General features: G+C 39.7%; 1 protein-coding gene across 4 annotated transcripts in view; it reads left to right on the top strand.

The window, feature by feature from the left end:
• The window catches only part of PIK3CB (phosphatidylinositol-4,5-bisphosphate 3-kinase catalytic subunit beta), an 85,471-nt gene that overhangs the window by 33,606 nt on the left and 27,587 nt on the right, over nt 1–24,278 (top strand). For 3 of the 4 annotated variants that reach the window (XM_079315405.1, XM_079315404.1, XM_079315403.1), the window contains 7 exons: nt 4,100–4,215; nt 15,681–15,867; nt 16,730–16,955; nt 19,548–19,771; nt 22,436–22,618; nt 22,867–23,037; nt 23,499–23,576. In XM_079315405.1, the coding sequence (XP_079171531.1) occupies nt 15,715–15,867; nt 16,730–16,955; nt 19,548–19,771; nt 22,436–22,618; nt 22,867–23,037; nt 23,499–23,576 (1,035 nt within the window). In that variant the 5' untranslated portion in view covers nt 4,100–4,215; nt 15,681–15,714. The remainder of the gene's footprint in view (nt 1–4,099; nt 4,216–15,680; nt 15,868–16,729; nt 16,956–19,547; nt 19,772–22,435; nt 22,619–22,866; nt 23,038–23,498; nt 23,577–24,278) is intronic. The other variant, XM_079315406.1, reaches the window with a different exon arrangement.

The following is a 24,278-nucleotide window of genomic DNA, read 5'->3' as shown; positions in this document are numbered from 1 at the left end:
TTTGGTGTTCTACAATTTCTGTCTCTGTCTTTTTGTTCTTTTTCTGTGGCTGTTCTTGTGCAATGGGAACTTGTAGCTCTATTCCTGTTCAGTTTTGGTTAAAAGATTTTGTACAAGATAGGTGGGTTTCACATTTCTCAGAAATCTTAGGCTTTTTAAAGGATATTACTGGTTTCTGACCAAGAACCAAAACCTGAGAAAGGAGAACACAAAGAAGAATGCTGTCCTGTGTCAGGATGGTATTTTGTCTCTTGATGTTACTGCAGCACTAAGTGCCACCTTTAAAAGGTTACAACTGGTTTGTGCTGCTGAAGAAACTCTGGGCACTGCATTGTTAGGACAGTGCTTGTGTAGAGCTCAGCTGTCTGGATCAGCTGGCACATAGCACTAGGTAATAGATAAAATACTTTTTCAGATCTAGGCTTTAACCTGCATTTTCAGCCTGTGCACTCAGGTGTGCAGTGTGGAGAAGCTGAAAGTTGCTGTCATTTAGTCAGATGTGCACTGCTGCTTCTCTTTTGCTCACTGTTTTAGTTCCTGGACTTGAGTTGTGATGGATTAATTACTGACAGTTAATGCTTGTGAAGAATTTTGTCTGTTATTGTTGGAATTTAAGACTGGGTTGCTTTACGTGTTTGAGTATTTTTAAAATTAAAAATACTTTTAAAAGATGCTTGGTTTACTGATGCTTTGTATTTACTTTTTTTTTGTCTCGGTGAAATGGTGAATTTCTTCATTGCTACAACAGTTAATGTAGTGAGATATTCACTTGCCCAATCTTCACCACTATTGTGAGCATGAAATGCTCAAGGGCAGCTTTGAGGTGACCAAAGCTGTGAACCAAAAGCTCTAAAATACCCAGCTGTGTATCACTGTCCTAAACATCTGCTAGTGCTCTCCTGAAGTCTGCCTCAGTGCTTTCTTCCAGAGTAAGAAGTTTAATTACAGAGAAGATACCCAAGAAGCTGCTATATGATGTCATTCAACCCACTCAGAATTCTTTATCCTGAAGTGTGCCTGGAGCATCCTCTCCAACAGATGGATTTTTTTGTGTACTCTGGAAGAATTGACAGGGCAGCAACCTGTCTGACGAAATTATTATAGAGCAGAAGACAATAGAGTCACAATTAGCTCAGTAATTTCTATGTGGCATCATACATTGTTGCTTATGAATGATTTTATTTTATTTTTTTCCTCTTCTACTTTCTATTCTCTGTCTTTGTGAGTGGCCTATTTCCTTGGCTTGTAATTGTTTATCTTGAACATTATGCTGCAGAGGAGTTTGAGGCAAAAGTTTCTTATAGCTCTTCCTCCTTTCTTTTCTTGTGATAGAAATGTTTTGTTCCTGTATTTATAAGTGTTTATTTGGATATAGGGAGTGTAGATGAAGAACTGTAAAAAGCTTTACTGTATAGTTGCAGGCATTTGGACTGCCACCACACAGTTTAATGATTGCTGAATTGCCTCATAAGATTGTTAATATTTTAGAAAAAACAAGTTATGATTTACATAAAATCATTATCTATGTAGTGAGGATATAATTAGAAGATTCATGAGACTGATTATTTTGCCAAATGCACCTTCTCACACAAGTTGCAAGCTGGAATGGAAAAGCATTTCTGTTGGGTCCCTGGTGGGTCCTGTCAGAAGCCATCTGGGTGTGGGTGCAAGGTTCTTTGGTGGTGTTTTTTGGCTGCCCCACCCAGCAGACCCACAAGAGAGGCTCTGTGTGTAATGTCCAGCTGCCAGCTCTGTTTCCCCATGTTCCACAGAGGGATGCAGTGGGGAAAAGGGATGTCCTCATCAGAGAGCCAGTTTGGGAGGCAGTTCCTTCAAGTGTTTCTGATCGTGATGGAGCTCCCAGAGATGATGCTGGCATGTTTGTTACATAGTTGGAGTCCTTGGTGGCTGTTTGTGGTTGGTAAAAGGCCAGCAGAGTTTGTACCCTGTTGGTTGGGTGTAACCAGCCTTTGGAAATTCTCCTCTGGTGGTGTGGAGGTGGAAAGTGTCCTGCCCATGGTGCGATCTGCAGCCCATCCACACCACCTCTCTTAAGCCCTGCTCTGCTGCTCTGAAAAATGGGAACGGTTGGTTGGTGAGGAAAAAAAAAGCTTCACACCCTCATCCTGTATGAAGGGTTTGTTTCTCATGCCTGGATGTATCAATGGGTGCTTCCTTTGTGTACATTAGAAGTGCTTTAAGGTCTCAAGGGCTGGCTGATCCTCCACAGTTGGTTGCAGAGGACCAGCTTGTTGTCAATGTGCTGTGTGAGCTGCAGGGATATAAAGTGCTGTGAGAAAAGAGAGGAAACAGGACAGGGAGCGCAAAGCAAGAGACCAGGGTGAGCACAGGCACTGAGACAGGAGCTATTCACAATGCAATGGCTTGTTTAAGCTGTGCAATTTATAGACCCTGGGTAATTTCTGGGCACTCACCATCTGATTCGTCATCATGTGTCTAGTTAGCCATTGACCTCTAGAAATTTGGGATATCCAGCTTTTAGTCAAAGAGTATCCTGCTCCTGCCACAGGGTATGGCTGAGTCACACACTGTGCCCCTTGTTTGAGGGGCCATGGGTCATGCAGGGTTTCTTCCTTGGGTGGAATTCTGTTCATGCCTGTTAGCTATAGTAGGATGCATTTCACACCCCCTCCTAAGATTCTGCCTGCTGGCCAGTCACTTTTGATTGGAATTTTTCTGATTCTGTAAGCACAAATATTGATATGGCTGTAAAACATGAACTCCAGGCTGGTAGTTCAGCCTTGATTCTGTGAGATTGACACTGTTGCTTTGTCCTTGCAATTTCCAAATCATGTAATACTGTTTCCATTTTTCTCTCGTTTTTTGGTGTTTTTGTTTTTTTTTTTATTTTCTTCTTGTGTGTGTTGCCTGCTGTAGGCTCCTAGACATTAATGATGAGAAGTGTTTGCCTCTGTAAATAAATCAAATAACTCAATGTGTGTGGGTTGGTTTATTGCAGACCAGGTGATATTCCATTTTGGGACAACACCTTTATACACCAAAAAATTGTACATGGAGGAGTAACTTAACTTTTTTTTAGACTTAACTACATGGAGCAGTAAGTATTTATCCCTCAAAGCCATTGAAGAGCCTGAGTTGCTTCAGAGGTCTCCACATGCCAATTCTTAAAGAAATTCTGCCCTGAGCCCTCCCTCCCTCCCAACACCATAGTGTGCTGAGTTCTCACGAGCACAGTGGGACCTACTTGGTGTGGTTTAGAAAAACAATTGTTTATGGGAAGTGCAGTGTAGTTACATGTCTTGTGCTCTGTGGCTTAGCCTACAAACCTGGAGATAACATCAGGGCAAACTGACAGCACTGCTTGTGCTCAGGGGGACTGCAGAGTAGTTTTTGTGTATTCTGTTTGTTGAGAGCTTGATTTGCAGGGTAGAGCTATGGAGGGTGTCTTGGCTCTGTGCTGATGTCTTGCCCTGTTCATCTGCAGGGTGTTTGGTCAGAGACCTTCTGAACCTTTCACATGTTGAGCTATGAATAGGAATATGGGATCACTTATGTCAACTCAGCTCCTCCACAGTAGAACTACAGATGATATTGCACTCTTAAAAAAGCCCCAAAACGCCAAAGAAGCAAAAAACCTCCACCAAAATCAGCTTGCAGCCCAGAGGAAAAAGAGAAAATGTACTTAAGATAATGAAGGCAACTCTGTCTCCCTTTTTTTTTTTTTTTTTCTTTGTTTTTTGGCTTTAATTGCAATGGATATCTGCTGGTCTGATTCAAATTGAGTGCACAAACACTTGAAAATATTTGTAGCAGCTAAGAATGTTTTTGACTAATTCATGATCATAAGATTTATTAGAATAAATGGCGTATTCACATTGTTACTTCATTTTTTTTTCCTTTCTCGTAGCAGGGTGTTTGTGGATTTGACATTCAATTAATTGTTAGATTAATCACATTGTGTAATGGGAATGTGATGCTGTAGTATTTGAAGGCAGTAAAATATAGTGATTATTTAGGTATTTCTGCACAGAAAGTTGGTGCAGCTTTTAAACCAAATACAATTTGCTGATTTTTCTCATTTGGTAAATTACAATGTGTTGTGTTTTGCTTTTTTTAGATCACATTGAGGTCATCTTGTGGAATCTTTTGAAAAAACAAGAGTAATAGGAAGAAAATGTATAATAAAAGTATCTGTGCTACACAGTCAAACTGAAGCAAGAAAGGTTCACTGGAGTAAGTATTACAGGGTTGGGATTTTTTGGGGTTGTTTTCTGTTATCTTTTGCTTGTAAAGTCAGCATGGTTATTAGGATTTTATTGCATTTAACTTCATTGTATTACAAATACAAATGGGTGATTCTTCACTCATTTCAGTTGATCAGCTGGTAATGGATTCATGGATTCTCACTGGCCATCTTCCCTCCTGGAAGTAGTTGTATCTTGTGAAATTGAGATGGGTTTCAGGTTTTTCTCTTGGCTGCTGTGTATGCTGGCTATGGTTTTGAGCAGGAAGTTGTCTGGTATAGATATGATTGCATATAAGCCCCTATTTACTGGAAAAAGTTAAAGCACTGCTTGTATTTTCCAGGGAATTTGAAAATACTATTTTTTTTTTTTTTGTCTGTAATTCTCCAGTCATGACTCTTCTGAGTCACTTTAATATTTTTGTTGTCACTATTCTTTGTCCTATATCACAGTTCCATCATTCATCAAACTTGCTTAGGTTTTCAGTTTATCAATGTCAAATGCATCTTTCCTTCACTATTTGTAGTTCATTCCCAGGTTTTGTGAATTCTGGGTGACACATGTCTCATTTCTCATAAAAGAAGCCTCTCTACCTAATGCAGATACTGTGGATTACAGTTTTTGCTACTAGATAAATAAACATTTATATCCTGATATAGTGTAATTCTTAGTTTCTGCATACTTCTTGTGCTTGAGTTGAGAAATGCAATCATTTTTCTGCCACTTTGCATTGGATTGTCAGCTGTTTAAACATATTCTCCTCAGAAACTGGGAAAAAACTGCTTATGTCTGATACATTTTACTCATGCTGTGTGGTTGTGTGAATGTAATTCTGCAGGAGTCTCTGGAAATACTCCTGAATGCCTGGCTGGAAATGAAAAAGATCTGGCCATTAGAACTGAAAGGGATGAGAAGTCATTTTAGTTTACAAGAAGTATGTTTTGGCATATTGCTCTTTTAGCAAGAGGAAATGACTCCTCTTAGCTTTTTCTTTAAACATGGATGTGTAGAGAGTATCATAATTTGGGTAGAAAAATGTCTGAGGAACCTAACTGGACAAAAAAAAGCTTTTCATACTCAATGTTTTTAACAAAGGGTTTCTAACTGGCAGAATAATATGTTTGATTTATTTCCTGCCTTAAAAGAAAAGAAAAACTATAAAATTTTCAATCCAATGTGGATTTAAAGAAATTGAATTGCATCAGTTCCCTTTCTCTAAAGGACTTGGAAGAAATGCTACAATTTTTAGTCAGCACATTTAAATTTGCATCAGTTCCTGATCTAGGCCAAATGTCAAGTGGCTCATGTGCAACATTCTTGTGGCACCTGATTCTGAATTCTGACCCCTGAAGGTTTCAGGAGCAGTGTTATGTGGAGTTACTTGTCTTTTATTGCCTTATTAGATTACACAGTAGAAATACAGGCACCTGTTCACAATGTCCCACTGCAAACAAACAAACCAACCTATTTGCTATTAATTTGGCAAGTTAAATCTTGACTCTGGTAATCAAGCTGCTAAAACATAAACAATGAAGTTGCAATTGAACTTCCCAAACAAATAGAATTAAGAACATCTACTGGAGACAGCTTTAGTAATTTTAAATAATTGTATTTAGGCTTATGTCTGACAAAAAACTTGCTCTGGTCTTCAGCTGTCAGTAAACTTTCTTTCTTCCCCTCCCCCCCCCCCCCTTTTATTTTTTTGTTTTTAAGAGACTTAGAGAATTCCATTGTTACAACTTAAAATTAATTCAGATTTTTCCTCTTTGGGGAAATGTTGTGCACCTGTTTGTTTTTATTTGGACATTTGTGTGTACTTGTGTGTCTTTTGAGCATCACAAGGTGTTTTGAAATGGGAATTTTTAAATTAAAGTACTAAGACCATTAAAATAACATCTGAATAGCATCTCTGTTCACAGTTTAAAAGCCAGGTGGAGTTCTTGTGAAGTCTTGGAAGCAGATACTGGGGAAAAGTAACCCCAGGAGCAGTCAGGCCCTGCTGAAGGGATGATGAAGGCTCCAAAGTTGCATTTCTAGGACACTGTAGAGCCTCTATCCATGGAGGCTTGCAAAATCAAGTGTACAGACTCCTAAGCAACATGCTTTAACTTCAGTGTTGGAGCTGAGCTTGGGACCAGCTGACTCCCAGAGGCCCCTTCAAGGCTAAATTGTCTGTAATTCCTACGTAATCTTAAATTCTTTTGGTCCATGTGATGAATGGCCAAGGCTGCTTTTGGCTTTATTACCTTTAACTTAATGAAAAAAGGGGTTTTTAGGAATGTATTTTTCTACTGAATGGCATTGTATTTCAACTTGTCTTTATAAATAAGTTTCATGAAAAAGATGTGTGAAATACCTCTAAGTATTTGCATTAGAGTCGAGTTGTTGGATTTCCTTCAGTGCTTTGTGAGTCCTTGACCAGTCCTGTCTCTGTAACAAATAGCTGTGAGCAGCCACCTCTGAATCTGTGTGATGGGGGCATTGAAGCATTGGAAGAAAAGTAACTGCAAAAATCCAGACTAGATTATGTAAGAAACAGACCCTATCAGGAACAATGTCTGGCCTGATGAAGCATGGAAAATTTATATTTTTCCATTAAAGGGTATCTTTCTACTTTTCAGGATCCATGGCATCTCTGTAGGAGACTTAAGCACAGTCTGCTTCTGTGTTTTGGTCTGTGTGCCCTCCTTGTAGTTCAAAATTTTGCTCCTCATTGATATTCAACAGGTTTTAATTATTTCACTGGTTCACCTCCCTCTGCAGATGCATGCATTCTGTCTGCTGGAGAATAATCCCCTTTCCTAGAGGTTTTGATCAAAATACTAGAAATAATTAAAATGTGAATCTTTTAGTCCCAGTATGAGGAGGTATCTACTTAAAAACAAACTGAGGTTTTCTTATAACTGTTTTTTATAGTAGAGTGTTATCTAGATATAACAGCTGCTGGTGAGATTTGATGGTCTAGGTCCATTTGTACAATTCCAAAGGAGAGGAAATATTAACTATTTATGTATTTAAATGTCTTACAAGTGGAATGTTTCCTTTGTATTTACAGTGGAATAAAAAATTATTTTGAGTGGTAGAACAGGCAAGGAAATCCCAGAGAGCAGAACTAATCCTGGTTTATTATTTCCTAGTTTTGTTATCAGGCTGTTGAGAAGTCAGGTACAATTCTTGTTTAGCAGTGGGAGGACAAGGCCCCTACAGTTTACTTAGTACAATAAATCAATAAAAGCACAGGTTATTAATGCATCTTTTCAGATTCTGGACAGAGACATTGTATAGTTCTGATAATAGCTTGCAATGTTAGAAAATCAGCCCTTTAGGCTGTAGTTTTGCCCACATGTTTTTAAATGATCTTGAGAGCTGTCAAGTGGCCAGGCAGCCTGAGGCTGTGAGGAGCTGTCACTGTGCCACTCCTCTTGCTTCTCACTGTGCTGGCACCAGCACTGCTGCAGCTTTAGGGAAACACCTGACTCACCTGGTTCAAATGACATCTTGATTCTCCTTCAGCTCCTTCTCCTTTGCCATTCAGCCTGACTGTCCAGTCCTCCTCCTTCCCTTGTGCCCCCTCCTGTTTTATTAAGCTTATTTGTTTGTTTAAAATATCCAAGTGAGCTGTGCCATCATTTCAATATTTATAGTCTATTCTTGGAACTCAACATACCCTGATATTTCATGCTGGCCTCCTGATGCCATTTGGGTTTTGCCTTTTTAATTTTTTTTTATTTTTAAACATGATCTTTCCATAACTGTCTCCGAAGACCTTCAAAAAGGAGTTTTTCTTCTCCCTGCAACTCCCTTTACTTGCACCATTCAAAAGGATAGCCTGAAACTCTTTCTTTGTATTTTAATGTCTGTAAGCAGTGATTTCAAGGTGGAGCAGAGGATGGCTGTGAATTAGCTGGTTTTGTGCTTATCATGAATTATGTGCTGCCTGTGAATTGTCAGAAGCCTGGGACTTAAGTTTTATTCACTTATTCTGTTTATCATGAGTATTCTTTAGAGGGAGCAGCAGATATATTTGCCTGAGTATAAAGTAACAGCAAGTAAAATTTTCCTTCTATCCTCACTGTTCAAGCCAAGCCTGTAAGTTCTTTTGAGTCTGGAATACCATTTTAGTAGTGTTGTTCTCTATATCTAGATTTGTTTTCCAGGAAGAAAATTCTGAAGACAATATCATTTACAGCTAGTTTTTAAATTCTACTTTCATTGAACTGTAGGACAATTTTCTTAAAACCTAACCATCTGTTCAAATGAAGTTACTTTAAAATTAAATTTTAATTTGTAACCAGTTAACATGTCTGCATTTTTTTCATATCTCTGAGTCCTGTGTAAGTCAATTGCAAATTCCGGTGCTCAGCATTTCTTGAAAACTGGGCCACTTTTATTTAGAGGCATTAATATCTGAGTGGAAACTGCATTCACAATGGGTTTAAAATCCTAACTTCAGTTTTTAAAACCTGGTGCATAATGCTATGGGCACACCAAGGGAATAAAGCTACAGGAGAATAACAGGCAAAATAATCAGGGATCTGGGATAAAAAACCCTAATGAAATAATCTTTGTGAAAAATCAGCTGTATTTTCATGAGGAGAATGAAAGAATCTAGGCTTGATGGCTGAAAGACCACTCTTGGTGCCAGTGTGAGCCCTGCGAGGGAAGGAGGCCTTTGAAAAAGGCCTTTCATGTTTTCTACAGATATTTTTAGAAAAGTAAATGGTGATATTTTTATTCTGATTTCTGGAGGAACCCTGACTAAACGGACATTTAATTTTCCATTCCATAGGGCCAGCTCATGTGGCAGTTGAACTAAACTGCTGGGAAATATTTATAGTGCCACATGATCTTTAGCAGTAACTTTCCAGTCTACTTTGTACATGTCTTGAGCTCTTAAAATCTTTGCTATTGTGGATGGATACCCATGACATTCGTGAAGTGGAAAGATCTCCACTCTGCTGATTTAGGCATTTGTATTTATCATCGAGTTGATTGTATTTTAAGATTTGGAAGCGATTTGGATAGAAATTCACCTGTGCAGCTGTAGAAGGCAAGAACCTTAAGTACACCTCAGGGTAAATGAGAATTGTCATGGCACAGTCTGCAGTGGCACACAGACCACAATTTTGTTACCTGGTTTTAAAAGGGTCATTACTGGTCCTGTGTGACTGAGGAAGAGTGAACAGTAAACACAGTTTTTAGCATCTCACTTTGGAGTAGGTGTGCTCCTGTCACATTAAAGTTTTAACCAAACCTCGGCTGCAATTCCCTGTCTAGGCCTGCCCGAAAGGTGGTTGTAGTCAGATGGGGGTTGGTCTCTTTTCCAGGTGACAGCTGAAGGAGAGGACACGGTCTTAAGCTGCACCAAGGGAAATATCGGCTGGATGTTAGGAAAAAGTTTTTTACTGAAAGAGTGATGAAGTACTGGAATGGTCTGCCTGGGGAGGTGGTGGAGTCACCATCCCTGGATGTGTTTAATAAAGCCTGGATGCAGCACTCGGTGCCATGGCTTAGTTGAGGTCTTAGGGAACAGGTTGGACTCGATGAAGGTGTCTCCCAGCGTGGTAATGGTGTCTCCTCGTTAACCCCAGTGCCGCCTGTGCCGCTGTAGGGTGAGGCCGTGCCCGCTCCGTGCGGGCGGCCGCTCGCAGCGTGAGCCTCTCCCGGGCCCGGGCCCGTGGGACTGGACATGTTTGTGCCCCGGGATTAACACTGTGTGCCTGCCCTGAGGGGGAAAGAGAGAGAGAGAGAGAAAGGGAGAGAGCTGCCCTGAGGGGGGGAGAGAAAGAGAGAAAGGGAGAGAGCCGCCCTGAGGGTGGGTGAATTAAACGGGAGCCATGAAGGGATGGAATGGGATGGAACAGGGATGATGAGGAGATGGAATGGGACTGATGAGGGGATGGGGTGGGATGGGAGCAATGAGGAGAGGGAACAGGGGTGATGAGGGAGTGGAACAAGGGTGATGAGGGCATGGAACAGGCATGATGAGGGGCTGGAATGGAACCGATGAGGGCACGGAATGGAACCGATGAGGGGATGGGACAGGGATGATGAGAGCATGGAACGGGTGTGGAACAGGGATGATGAGAGCATGGAATGGGTATGGAACAGGGATGGTGAGGGGAGAGGGTTGAGCTGGTGCCCGAAGTGCCCCTGTCACAGCTGTGGCAGTCCCAGGCAGCTCTCGGACACTGTCCTGGCTCCAGAACAGCTCCCAGGAATTTGGTACAGATGGAGGAACAGAAGAGAATGTAACCCTACAGAGCTGTGACCTGGCCCTGATCTAATGCATATATTCAGACTCTTTCCCCATCTTTCTACTAGGTTCTTTTCCCTTGTTTCTTCTCAAATATTTCATTTATATCTTGCTCGTCTTTTTATAGTACTAGATGTTTACATGGTTAGGAAAACGATTACAATAATTGTATTGTGTAAATTCTTAGTGTTTCTCCTACTCAGACTACGTGATGTGCTGCTGCTGTTTCCTAGAAAATGCTTGTGGTTAGATTGTCATCTGTCTGTTCTGGACAGTAAGATACTGTTCAAACACTGCTCTTGTGTGTCTGGGTAGGGTGGCCCTTTTCACTACTGCAAGACTTTTGGTTTTTTTAGCCCCTTGACTGCCACATGGCAGAGCAAGCAGTAGATAAAGAGCTGTATTGATCACAGTGATGATTGTCTTGGATGTGCTGCTAAACAGTTGTAGCAACTTATTGCATAAAGCAAAAATCTGGATAAGCAGAGTGCCCTCTGTTTTTGCATATCCAAAACAAGTTAGCTTCTGATATGTCCTTTATGTAAATATTCATGGGTTTAGTGAAAAGAGTTAATCCAGCTTTAGATTTAACTTGAGCTGTAGATATTTATGTGCACTTAAAATGCACCTGTGTTTAGAAGTGATGGTGTAAAGAACCTTACTTCTTAAGGAAAATTACTTTTAATATATAAATCATCCTCCCCTCCAGCTTTTTGCCATCTGCTTGGGATGATAGCATACTGATTCCATTGTGAGAGAACTGACCACGTTTCAGGGATGGGTGACATAATTTCAGGTGTGAGATAGCTCTTTTAAAGACTTTTCCAAAGAGTTGTTCTCAGGAGAATAAATGCTATGGGAGATAACAGCACATCAAAATTTTCCTCTGACACTGCATTATATGTGCATTTATAATTACCACCTTGTTTGCAGCTACTTTTACTTGTGTTTTTTATTAGTATTCTTCTGGATTATAGCTCAAGATAAAACACTGAACATTGCATTGGATTTTATGTTGGTGTTCTTTTAACAGCAGAAAAACAGATTCAGAGGATAAGTGATAGGGGATTTGTGGTGAGTTCAGAAGTAAAAGATTTAATGACAGTGTGAGTTTTCATAATTGCTGCATTCTTCAAAAAGCTGATTTTATAAGAACTTATCTGACGCTGATAAATGCTGAGTGTTGACAATTCAAATGGATTTGGTGCTTTTTAATGTCCAAGTCTTTTGCTGATATGATAAATTATTTTCAAAGGAGAGTTCTTTGCATTGTTGCTCCATGTCTCATTCCTTGCAGTGCTCCAGACAGGCTCTCTGTGAGCACGTTCTTGGGCAGCTCATAATTTCAGGATAACCTTTCAAACTCCCTCCCATGCTTATCCTTTGTATCTCCTTGGTTGCTGCTGTCTGATGTCAGATATTTGCACCTCCTGGATTTAATTCCTGTACATGTGCAAGTCAACTGCCCAGCACAGGTAAAACTGATTTCACCAGCTCTGGCTGCAGTGGTGGGAAGCCTTTGCAGCTGGGTGGTCCTGGGCTCTCAGCAATGTCCTGGAGGAGTCAGGGTGGATTTGAGCTTGGCACAAGATAGTCTTGCCTGCCTTTAGAAAAATAGGTGGATAGGATAGTTTAGAAAGAGAGCACAGCCTCAACGTGTAACCACAGCTTCTGAAATCTTACTGATCCTTTAGTCTAAAGAATAAGCCTGGAGCTCCTGGGTATGTTCTGAATGCCTGGGTTTTGTTAACCCAAGACTTACAATTTTAGTTCTGTTTTAGTTAGGGGTAAAAGATGAGTGGGATGCAATTCACATAAAAAAATGTGCATCTTACTTTTGACTGTGTCTGTCCTTGAAGTATTTTAGAAATCAATGAAGAAGCAGCCTACCTCTGGTAGCCCTTTTATTTCTTTGGTTTTTCCTTTCAAGTTGTGCCTTTGATTACATGATGAGATGTACTTTTGCTGGGAGGTGAGGGGATAGCTGTAAGGTCTCCTGGCTTCTGGAATGAGGCTGTTAGCACCACAGCAAATTCTTTTGTCTGCCTAGAGATGGCAAGTCCTTTAAAAACCACATCAGCAACACCCAATTGAGAAATCCTCAATTTTTTTAGGGCTTCTTTGTGTACATTATATATATATAAATGCAAAGATGAATGATAAATTTCCTTTTTCTGCAGGTGTTCTACTCATCTGTGTTCCATTTCTTGCCATTAGTATAAGCAGCTCTGGCAGAACCACTGGAATATTAAAATACAAATTGATAAGGAGAGTGAGTGTGTGGGCATTCATCTATATGAATCTGGAATTTGCAGGTTAAAGCTTAAAGAAAACTTACACTTTACATGGGAAGGTTTGGGTGCTGTCTGTCAGTACTGCCTGTGCCTTAGAAAGGCATTTTGTTTTGGGCTTTACTCCTGTGAAATTCTAAGTCATTGATTAGGCACTTGAGGAGCCAAGGTTAAGTGCTGGTTTAATTACTTCCTTCTTTTGTAAGTGAGGTTGTTGTTGATGTGGCAGTGGGCAGGAATAGCAATGAGGTTAACAGCCTGAAATAGCTTTTTATTATTATTTGAATTGTTGTTTTTTTCCTTTAGCTGGAAGTTGTTTAAAATGTCTCTGGTGCTGTTGCTCCCAATCCAGATGGCTTTTTGCCTTTGTTTCAGTTCCTAGATGTGATATTGTTAGTCACTAGTGCCACCACACATGTGCCAGTTGGGGCCATGACTCATCCCCAGAGCTGCTGTGGGTTGGCAGTCTTGTGTTTCTCAGGATCAAATCTGGTTCTCTCTCCCTCTGTGATGTCAGCTCTTGGGGCAGAAACAGGCTGCAAAACACACTGACCTGCTTCCTTGAGGAAGGAAGTATTAAGTAAGTGCCTGAAAGCAAGAATAGCTCCTCAGCATGCTCAGATTGGCGAGATGGCTTCTCTTCCCTTTTTAATTGAAAATGCAAATGCAATTTTAAAAGATTCTGGTGTCTGTGCTGGAAATCTGTAATTATAACCTAGTACAAGAACTTTATAACTCTGTGTTGTGGTGTTTGGGCTCCAGGATATGGAGCAGTGTTTTTAAGTCTTGTTTCTTTGAACATTTTTAACTCTTGTTGATGCACTAAAGTGGTTTCAACAACTGCAACTCTGAAAAACATCTGAAAGAGGATGAAAATAGTAATGATACAATTGAATTAAAGCAGGAATGAACTGTATACAAAATATCTACATAAAACAGATTTCCTTGCTGCTGTACCTGTCCGAAGTAACGCTTTGCAATGGAAATACCTCTTTATTTTACCCTCATGACCACAGAAAATAACTGCAAATATGTGCATCCAAACATGAAAAATGTATAGTATTATTTTTCGCTGACTGCTAATTACAGTTAGAATAGAATTGCAGCCAGCAGTTTATGAGTACAAGTAACTGGATGTAGGAAAACAAATAATATCCCATTAGCATAGTAGCTTGTGGAAAATATACTGATTGGTAATGAGGAATTACACATTTTGTCTGAGTTTTTTTGGTAGATGCTGTATTTTTCCAATAATGAAGTCTGTGGTTGGTGCAATGATGGAGAAACATTTTATTTCTTTCCTTTAGACAGCTTAGAGCTCACAGACCATGCTGAACTTGATGAATGGATGGATTTGTAAACTGTGGTAATTCATATCAAATATCTTCATACCTGATTTGTTATTTTTACCACACCACCACATCCAATTATTTTTGCTTTAATTCAATCTGCTCAGTGTAATGGACTTTTTTGGGGAAAATGTAGACATAATGGTGATAAAGCTATTATTTGATAGTGATGATGGTAGGAGCTCCCTAATTATTTCTTCTATTGACAAAAAAGTATTTTTCCTTATGTACTAATGCTTTCTGAAATTTAAAGGTGTTTTATTTGGCATTTTTGAAAACTCTGCTATATTTTTATCTAGTACAAACAAAATATGAAATGATCCATGCATTAGTGTGGTTACAAGATGTGTTGGCAACTTGTGCTGGTCCTCACAGTGTTGCTTAAGGCCAGATGGAAATGGTGGAATGATTTGGGTCTTTGGGTTATTTGGTGTATTTACATGGCAGTTAGAGGTGGGATGGAGTTTGTTGTCAAATACCCAAGGCAGCTTTGAGCTGGCAAGTTGATTTTTGTGCTGCTGACATCATCTATTGTCTGTTGTGGGGAAGGGAAGGACTAATTGAAATATTGGAAAGCCGCGAGGGGAGGTGATCATTCTGACATTTTCTGTTTGGTGGTTTCCTACATCTTGTGCTATCCAACAAGAATTCAAAAGATGTAGGGGTAACTTGTCTGTTAAAGTCCTTTAAATAATGTTTTGCAATGCTTCCCATCCCTTGGGCAGCTGAAGAGCATTGTCTGGATACCAAGGAATGTAAATGATTCAGTGAGCCATGGCTGAAGGGAAAGGTCAGCTTTTGAGAGTGGTAATCAAAAAAGAAGATTGGAAGGTCAGAAAATCTGGTGGTAGCATTAGGAGTAAATAAAAATGTGCTGAAATATAGAGACCAACAGTCAGGAGGGCAGAGGAATGAGCTGAAGGAGATCACGGGCAGGGTTTCCTCCTACCCTGCAGTGGATGCAGTTCCCACAGTGGGTGGAGTTCAGCAATCGTTCTCTAAGGGTGAAAACAAATTGAGATAAGTGTCTTTAGAGGAGAAGGACACTTCCTAGCAGAGTTGAAGAATTTTTTCCTGCGATTAAGACAGGTTTTAAAGTGATCACTGACCATGTTCATGAACAACTAACAAGAAATTTGCAAAAAATGAAATAATGAAACTGATCATGAGTTTTCGTATGAAATACTGACATTCTTCATCCAAGGAGTTTATTTTGGTTGTGTTTTTTTTTTTTACACAGATAGAATTTTAGAGAGAACTTGAAATTAATTTCTAACTTTATTTCAGCTAATTTCTAATTAGCTTTTTCTCTTATTACTTAGTTTTAATGATATAAACATCTCAACATTAGTGCTTTGCCAGGCAAATACTTTTATTATATTAAATAACATTAATGAGTAAAACTATGCTTATGTTTTTGCAATACTGGCATTAGAGACCTCAGACTGGTAAGCTGAGCTGTGCAAAGTAGGCTTATGTAAACCTTCCAAAGACTTTAAAATGTGTGTCTAATTATAGGAGGTTAAGTATATTGAATTTTAGGGTTTTTTACCCCCAGGGCCATGTGGTTATGATATTATTGAGATTCCATAATGCCTCCTGCCGTGACAGACAGCCTTGACATCTGGACAGTGGATTCACAGATTGGTGCTGATGGCTCAATATCTGTGGACTTCCTGTTGCCCACTGGAATCTACATCAACCTGGATGTCCCTCGAGATGCCACCATATCTCAGATTAAACAGGTAACACCAAAGGGGCAGTTCACTTAGGTTTGGAATGAGGGCTGGTTCTGATTTTGACATGCCCTCTGGCAAATCAAGTCATGAATTTTAGCAGGCATAGAAATGAGGTACTGAAAGCACGTGCCCAGCAGATTGACTGATAAAGAAGTGGGGGGAGGGGTGGGGTTTGGGCAGAGGGCAAGGTTTGGGAAGTTACAGTTCAGCAGAGATTATTCTGACAGCTCTTTATTAATGCTGTATTGCTACTCTGAACGTTTTTCTAACACACTGGTAGTCTGTTGTTTGCTGATCTAACATTTCTCTGATTAGATTTTTGGTGCAGAAGTGACAAATTTGGCTCCTGCTTCTGTTGACTGGCACCAAAGATAATTGCTTTAAAAACTATGTCTGCCTCCTCTTAAAGGTTTTATACAAATTGGAGCATCACTTAAAATGTGAGGGAATATCCAAATGAAAGGAAGGAGAGAACGTAATGAAGTGATCAAGATACTAAAAAACAATCTACTGCTCTTTGATTATATAATGGCCATGTGAGGACATTGGGAAAAATTACCGAGGAATGAGGCAGTGAATGAATTACAACACAGACTAACCTCCTCCTAATATAATAAGTGATTTCAAGTGATAAAGAATTTAAAAGATGTGTAAGTGACAGCTGATGCTAACTAGAGAGATCTGTCCTGGAAATCACTCAAGGTAGAGACTAAAAGTGAGACGCATATAATGATGTATAGTGATAAAAATTAATAAAAGTTAGCAAACATGTTTGGGAGCGTAAATGGAAATTAATGTTACCTTCAGTGCTGTAAGATATGTCCTTGTTTTCTAGAGATTTTAAAAAATGTATTTCTTTTTGTTGCAGCTGTTATGGAAGCAGGCACATTCCTACCCACTCTTTCATCTCCTCATGGAGATTGACTCTTACATGTTCTCATGTGTGAATCAGACTGCTGTACATGAAGAATTAGAGGATGAAACACGGAGACTTTGTGATGTTAGACCCTTTCTTCCAGTCCTTAAACTAGTGACAAGGAACTGTGATCCAGGAGAAAAGTTGGATTCCAAAATAGGTGTCCTTATAGGCAAAGGTATTTCCATTTTTTTTTTTTTCAATGAGGTTAAACTTTGTTGTGTATGAGGGTCTTCATTGGGCAGGTAGGAGTGGGTTTATTTAAAAAAAAAAAAAATCAGTATTTTCCTTTGTCAAACGAATTCTGATACAGTTGGAAAGAATTTAAATGCTCAAGATGAAGCACGTGAAAGTCATTTAAAGCTACTTTCTGTATTTCATTTCAGTGTTATATTGCTACATCAATCAGAAACAAATTTTATTTTGTAGGTGGGGAGAAAATATTTATTATTATTATTATTATTTTCATTATTTTCATTATTATTATTATTACTAAGTGAAGAGCAGTATAATCCTTGAGCAGTGTTATCATAAATAACCTACTACAAACTAGATACTCAGAGGAAACTAGAAATTATTATGATTTTATTATATGTGGTGTTTGAGTTGGTTAACAATGATTCTTGTTTTTGCTCTCAATTGCGACACTGATTTTCATTGAACAATGAAAAGCTATTTTTAAAGGTTTCACAGTAACTTATTCTTGATGTTATTTCAGAATTTTCAGCTTTCAAATCTACTCTGCTTGGTTATACAATCAAGATTGACAAGGTCATATGAGGTCATACCTCTTGTTTTAAAACAATGAGCCATTGTTAGGTCTCTTATAAAGACTGCAGGTTTTGTTTAGATTTCAGCAGTACACTGTCTGCCTATTTGTTAGAGCTGACAATGGGAACAGTTGGTCAGTTTAACCATTCAGACAGATCTTGACAGATTCACAGAGATTCACATTCTGTGATTGAATATTTGGTTTATCAGAGCTGTGTGAGACCCTGCCCTACGCAGCCCCTATTCTGTACCTTGGCAGAGAAAAAAATGTGTTCCTGTTTGAGCTTCTAAACTTAGTGCTTTGTTCTCAAAAGGTGCTGGGTGCTTTGTGTGATTTGGACAATGTCCTTCAAAGTTCACGAGTAGAGATAAAGACACTTGCAGGCCCTACACGTCCTGAAGTACCAAAAAGTCACAGCTTTCCATTGTATCACAGGAACATGGGATGATGTGGGTTGAAAAGGACCTTTTTTAAGGTCTTCTCTTTCCACCCCCCTGCCGTGGGCAGGGACATGTTCAACCAGACCAGGTTGCTCAGAGCCCTGTCCAATCCGACCTTGACTGTGTCCAGGATGGGGCATCCACCAGCTCTCTGGACAGCTGATGCCAGTACCTCACCACTCTCCTTGTAAAAAATTTCTTCTTCACATCTAATCTAAAAACTCCCCAGAGCTTGCTTTTCTCCAGGCTCTCTCAGCCTGTTGCCGTTGCAGGGGTCAGCCCTCTGAGCCTCTTTGTGGCCTCCTCTGGAGTTTCTCCTGACGGTCCCTGTCCCACTTAAGCTGGGGCCCAGAGCTGGGTGCAGCACTGCAGGTGAGCTTTAGCAGAGCAGAAGAGAGGGACAGAATCCCCTCCCCTTCCCACCTGCCCTCACTGCTTGTGCTGCAGCCCAGGACACGTTTGGCTTTCTGGGCTCCGAGTGCTCATGGCTAGGTCATGCCTGCTCATCTACCAGCACCCCCAAATCCTTTTGGGCAGGGCTTCTCCCCATCTGCTCATCCCTCAGCATGTGTTGATACTGGGATGTAGGACCTTGCATTTGGTCTTGTTGAACCTCAGTGGCATTCCCATGTGCCCAGATCATGCAGGTTCCTGGCATCCCATCCTTTGGGTGTGTCACCATGCCACTCAGCTTGGTGTCATCTGCATCTATGCTGAGGGTGCCCTCAATCCTTCTGTCCATGTCATTAATGGAGCTGTTTATTAACACTGGTCCCAGTGTACCTGAGAGACACCACTTGTCACTCATGTCCCGGTGTGACCATCCAACCAATTTCACACCTGCTGAACAGTCCACCATCAAATACATCTCTTTCCAATTTAGAGACAAGGACATCATGATGCCCATGTGCAAGGCCTTACAGATGTCCATGCAGGTGACATCTACAGCCATCCTCTTGTCCACTGATGTCTCTCAATCACAGAAGGCTACCAATTTGGTCAGGCAGGACTTACCCTGGGTATTCTTTCTTTACATGTTTTGGAAGAGGAATTTACTGGTCTTGGATAGGTAGAAATTTCAGTCATGTCATTTTGACTTGAGTAGAAGATTTTCTTTTTTGACCTTCAAGCAAAATTTTAAAGGATGAGGCAATTTTTCTGACAACTCCATAGCTTGCAAGCACTTCTGCTCTGTTGTCTTTATGGTGCATTTACTATGCTTTTTAAAAATTTGCTCTTGTGAGGAGAGACTCGAAACTTTCCAAACTTCCTTAAACTCAGAGTAAAGTTGGTTTTTTCACTTATAGTACCTAAGAGATACGTTGGTTCTTGTGTAAAATAAACACTCATGCCAGGTTGTCTAGGAATTATGCAAATAACTTTGGAAATCCACTGATGCCCAGGACAATGCAGAACCCAACTCAACTGTGAGCACCCATTTTGGATGGGATGTCTGAAGGAAACTTATGTCACCCTAACTTAAAGCTAGTAATGGTATAAATGGGATGGGCAGTTTTTGTACAGCTGTGTACCCTTTTGCTTCCTTGCATTCTTTTAGGTCTCCATGAGTTTGATGCCTTACAAGATCCTGAGGTGAATGACTTCCGAGCTAAAATGAGGAGAATCAGTGAGGAAAAGATTCAGTCACTTGTGGGTCTCTCCTGGATGGACTGGTTGAAGCACACTTACCCACCAGAGCAGAATCCTGTTATCCCAGAGAGCTTCCAAGACAAGCTCTACAGTGGAAACCTTGTAGTGGCTGTTCATTTTGATAACTGCCAGGTAGGAATGGTTGTTCATCGTGTTTCATGAGCTGTTCTTGATCCAGGTTTGAATTGGCATGGATTACTCAAGGATATAAATAAATAGAACACTTACATTATTGTGTTTGCTTTAAAATGCAAAGTCTTTCACCAGGATCCTTGACTGTTGAAAGAAAGTGAGGGTATGAGCCTCTGGTTAGTTGAACTTCTAAAGTCTAATTACAGTTCAACTTCTAAAGGTGAAATGTACAACTTGGATTTTCTCTATTACTTCACATTTATTTAAATATAAAATGTGATTCAAAGTTGTCAGGCCTTTTTTGGGCCAACTGTTCCTGTGCTGCTTCACTTGCATTCAGGTTTAAGCTTAATTCATCAGAGATTACTGGTAATTGAGAGGCACCATATTCAACACACTTGTTTCTGTGTGTGGCTCACTGAACATTTTTAGGGTTGATCTGCTGATTAGATTGAGAAGTATTTTTTTAAAAAATAATTCCCTTTACCAGAAATGCACATAGAAAAACTGAAACATTGAGACCTAGAGTTAGTTTTTTGTTTAGGCTAGCAAAACCATAGTTTATTTTTTAAATAAAACCCCCTTTAGTTTCTACCAGGAAAACCCAAAATGTTTTAGTATCGATTTTTTATGATGTTGAAGTTGCTTTGACTCTGCTTGTGTCCAGTGCTCCCACTACCATTTTTTCCACTCTGTTCTTTTGGTTTACCACCAATGATCAGCATTAAAACCTTAAAAATCTTACAAGTGTGTAAATACATCAGGGTAGATTTGGTGTCCTTTTTGACCCAGGTGCAGGGGCTGATTTTTTTTTTTTTTTTTAATGATTCAGATGATTTTAATTACAAAGCTGAATTATTTCTAGGACCATCCTTTTAAACTTTAAAGGTTTAAAATGGTACACACATCTGCCTCTACATTAAATGTAGATGTGAAAGCTCAATTTGGTCAGCAGTAACCCTAGTTGATGTTGGATGCACAGGTATTTTATGACAAAACCTTTTCCTGTCCTCTTCAGCTTAACAGAGAACTTGTGTTGTCCATCAGTGAGATTATCTTCAGGCCTTGATTAAATACTGCATCTATATGCATATGCTGACAGGACAAAAGCAGTGCAAAAGTTCTTTCTGGTGCAGAATGTATTGGCCTGCCACTATAATAGCTTAGGCTGCTGACATTTCAAATGTTTCAAATGCTTCTGCTGCCAGCTCTGACCTTCATATCTATTAACAGTTCAAATCTGAGCTGCTGTTTAAAGCAGTAAGCTCTGTTCCAGACTTTACTCTTTGCACTGAGCACTGCAGTCATCCCAGGAGAATGAAAAAGGAAGGTGTGGGGACTATTCTATCAATTCTTGCAGCTGCAAGATTGAGAGAAGGAAATATTAAAGTACTTTTTGTCTGGAAGGTGTGGGTGAGCTGTAATGGCTCTGTGGCAGTCTCTGGAGCAGGAGAGACTGCTCCCCATCTCTGTGACATGTCTGCTGGGATCATCTGGGGAGCAGAGCAGCTGTCAGAGAGCACCAGCTTCCTGGGAAGAAAAACTGTTATTCCCTGTCTACCACTGGCAGTTATGGCAGGAGACAAAAGCCTTCACACTGTGGCAACCTTCTGAAAGGGGAAAGCTGTTGTGAACCAGGCAGAAACTGAGAAAACACAGAATTAATTGAATTAATTTAGTGTACCTCTGCAGAGTTTGCTTGTTCCATTGGAGCAATTGGCTTTGTACCAGTCTACATAAATAAAGCACAAGTTCAAAATAATCTAAGCAGACAACACATTTGTCAATAACTGGGTTTAGAATCCATTCATCTTCAGAACTGGGTGTGGTTTTTACTGAAAAAAACAAACAAAACAAAACCCCAGGACCTCCTGAATCAACTTTTGCAAATAAACCTTTATAAAGCATAATGTGGTAGATGTAGGGAGATGAAAGATTTCACAGAAGATCTTGTACTTTAGGAACTTGAAATTAATTTAAACTTTCTTTTTAATTTACAAAAGAGAGCAGCTTCCTACCTTCATCTTTTTTTGGAACACATTAGAATTAGGGATACTTTGGAAATAGGTTGGTAGCCTCTAAGGGCTTTAATTAAAAACTTTATTAAAAAATGCGATCTTTCCACGTTGTGTTCAGAATGCTACTGGTGTTGGCTGCTTCTCCTCTTTTCTGCTCTCCTCTCAGTTTGGTGATGGTTTTCTGCATGAATCACATTCACAGTTTCTCCTGCTTTCTTACTTGAAGCCTTTTTTCTGAGTTCAGTGGTACTTAGAAGATGACTTGCTAGTGGCCAGAAAGATGAAAAATTGACACATTCAGTACTGCTAAATACTTTGAAATGCATCATGATTTATTGTCTCCTTCATTCAGCATTCCAAAATGCAACCTTCTAGATCAATATGTTACTCTAGAAGTCTTTAAATCACTGCTAAATCAAATAAAGGCCTATGTTTTTAAAAGTACTTTTGATAATAAAAGTTTGGGAATGAACATCTTACAGCTTTTAGGGTTGATTGCCCTAAACATACAGATTTTAACTGTTAAAATAGTCTGGATTTATAAGTTATTATTTCTACCTGTTTTATTATGTGTGCTACAATTTTAGCCTTGTGTGTCTGCCTGTAACAAGTTTGACCTTCAGTACTCCTGTTTGTGTTTTGTTAGGATGTATTTAGTTTCCAGGTGTCTCCTAATATGAATCCCATCAAGCTGAACGAGCTGGCAATCCGAAAACGTTTGACTATCCATGGAAAAGAAGATGAGGAAGTTGATCCTGCTGATTACGTGCTGCAAGTTAGTGGAAGGCTGGAATATGTCTTTGGTGATCACCCATTAATTCAGTTCCAGGTACACAGGGCTTTTTGGAACTTGATGTAACAGTTCCCTACTGCCTTGGCCAAAGTTGCTTCCTCCCATCCCTCCCATCCCATTACTGAACAGCAGCATCTCCCTCCTCGTGTCTGCAGCCCTGTGCAGTTGTAAAACACACGAGCACCATTCCCTGCCTGTAAGGAATTCTTTGTCTCTTTGGTTTGGAAGTTGCTGTAGAAATAGTGCTGGCAGTGTGCTAACAGCTGTTTTCCCTGGGCTTGCAGTATATCCGCAACTGTGTGATGAGCAGGACCCTTCCCCAGCTGACCCTGGTGGAGTGCTGCACCATAAAGAAGATGTGTGAGCAGGAGATGATTGCCATAGAAGCTGCCATAAACCGAAAATCCTCCAACCTTCCTCTTCCTCTGCCACCAAAAAAAACAAGAGCAATGACTGTAAGTTCATGGGGAGAATGTCTGAGACCCAAAGGGTGCAGTGACTCGTGGGATACAAATCACAGTGCTTGGGATTTGTGCTGTGACCTCTGAGTTCCAGTGGAGGTCACCTGTGCCCACTCTGAGCCTGCCTGGGAGATTTACCTCAGAAACAAAAGTGTGGGCAGATCCTTGATCTATTACACACTCTGGAGTAATGCAGAATGAACAATAAATTTTGAATTGTCAGGGTGTAATACATGATCTGTGTTCTCACCCCCAGCTCTTCTCCAGTTGAGTTTTTACTTTGTCTCCTCTTGTAGCTATGATAACCAATTTACCTTTGAAGATTTCAAATTTATATTTTTAATTGCATTTTTTGGTTTGTATTTGACATTTTTACTTAAAATGCTTAGCTTACAAAATAGGTCTCAATGTTACAGCGTTGAAGAATGAACTTGTATCTTTGTTTCTCTTCTCAGAGTGTGTGGGATATTTCCAACCCTTTCAAGATTATTCTACTAAAGGGTAATAAACTAAACACAGAAGAAAATGCCAAAGTAGGTAACTGTGTCTGGTATCAGAAGATATTCTGTTCATAATTTTAATGATTTTCAATGCTAAGTGAGCTCAAAATCATATGGATTTCAGCATTTTTATTTATTCCCAATTGCCTTGGTAGTGTTGGTCAAAATCTGGCTTTATTGCTAAAATGTTCTTTTATTGCCTGAAGATGGCTATGTGCATTGGAAACATTGCAGTCATTGTGGCAGTATGACATAAGTGTTCATTGGTATTTGATTTTTTAAAAAATTGTTTTACTAAAGTGCTGATAGTGGTGTGAAATGAGCTTATTTAAAATAGATTGTCATAAACACCTGACAAGTGAATTAAATATTAACTGTTTTAAAGTGCAACATGGTATTTTTGTAGTCCTGAATATATTCTTGGACTGCATGCTTCTTTACAATCTGTCTTTTATTTTCTGCACATGAGGAGCACAAAGATGAAGTATCATTTCCTGTAAAAATATACATGACTGGGCTACTGAACTGCTGTACAGACCACAAGTTGTTAACACGTGGGAATTTATTGCACAGCTACTTTAATGTCTTACAAAACACTTGGCTGTGAGGTAGAACAAACTTAAACTCCTTTATTTCTTTTAGAAATCAGTAGATTGTGTAGCAAATCCTGTAGATAAGGAAAATACCCTGTTAACCATTGATACTTGCTGTTCTCATGCTTTATTCAGGATACTT

This window comes from Erithacus rubecula (genome assembly GCF_903797595.1).
Source record: "Erithacus rubecula genome assembly, chromosome: 11".
NCBI classification, from domain to species: Eukaryota; Metazoa; Chordata; class Aves; order Passeriformes; family Muscicapidae; genus Erithacus; species Erithacus rubecula.
The sequence above is the reverse complement of the archived record's forward strand: the minus strand, read 5'-3'. Positions and strand labels throughout refer to the sequence as shown.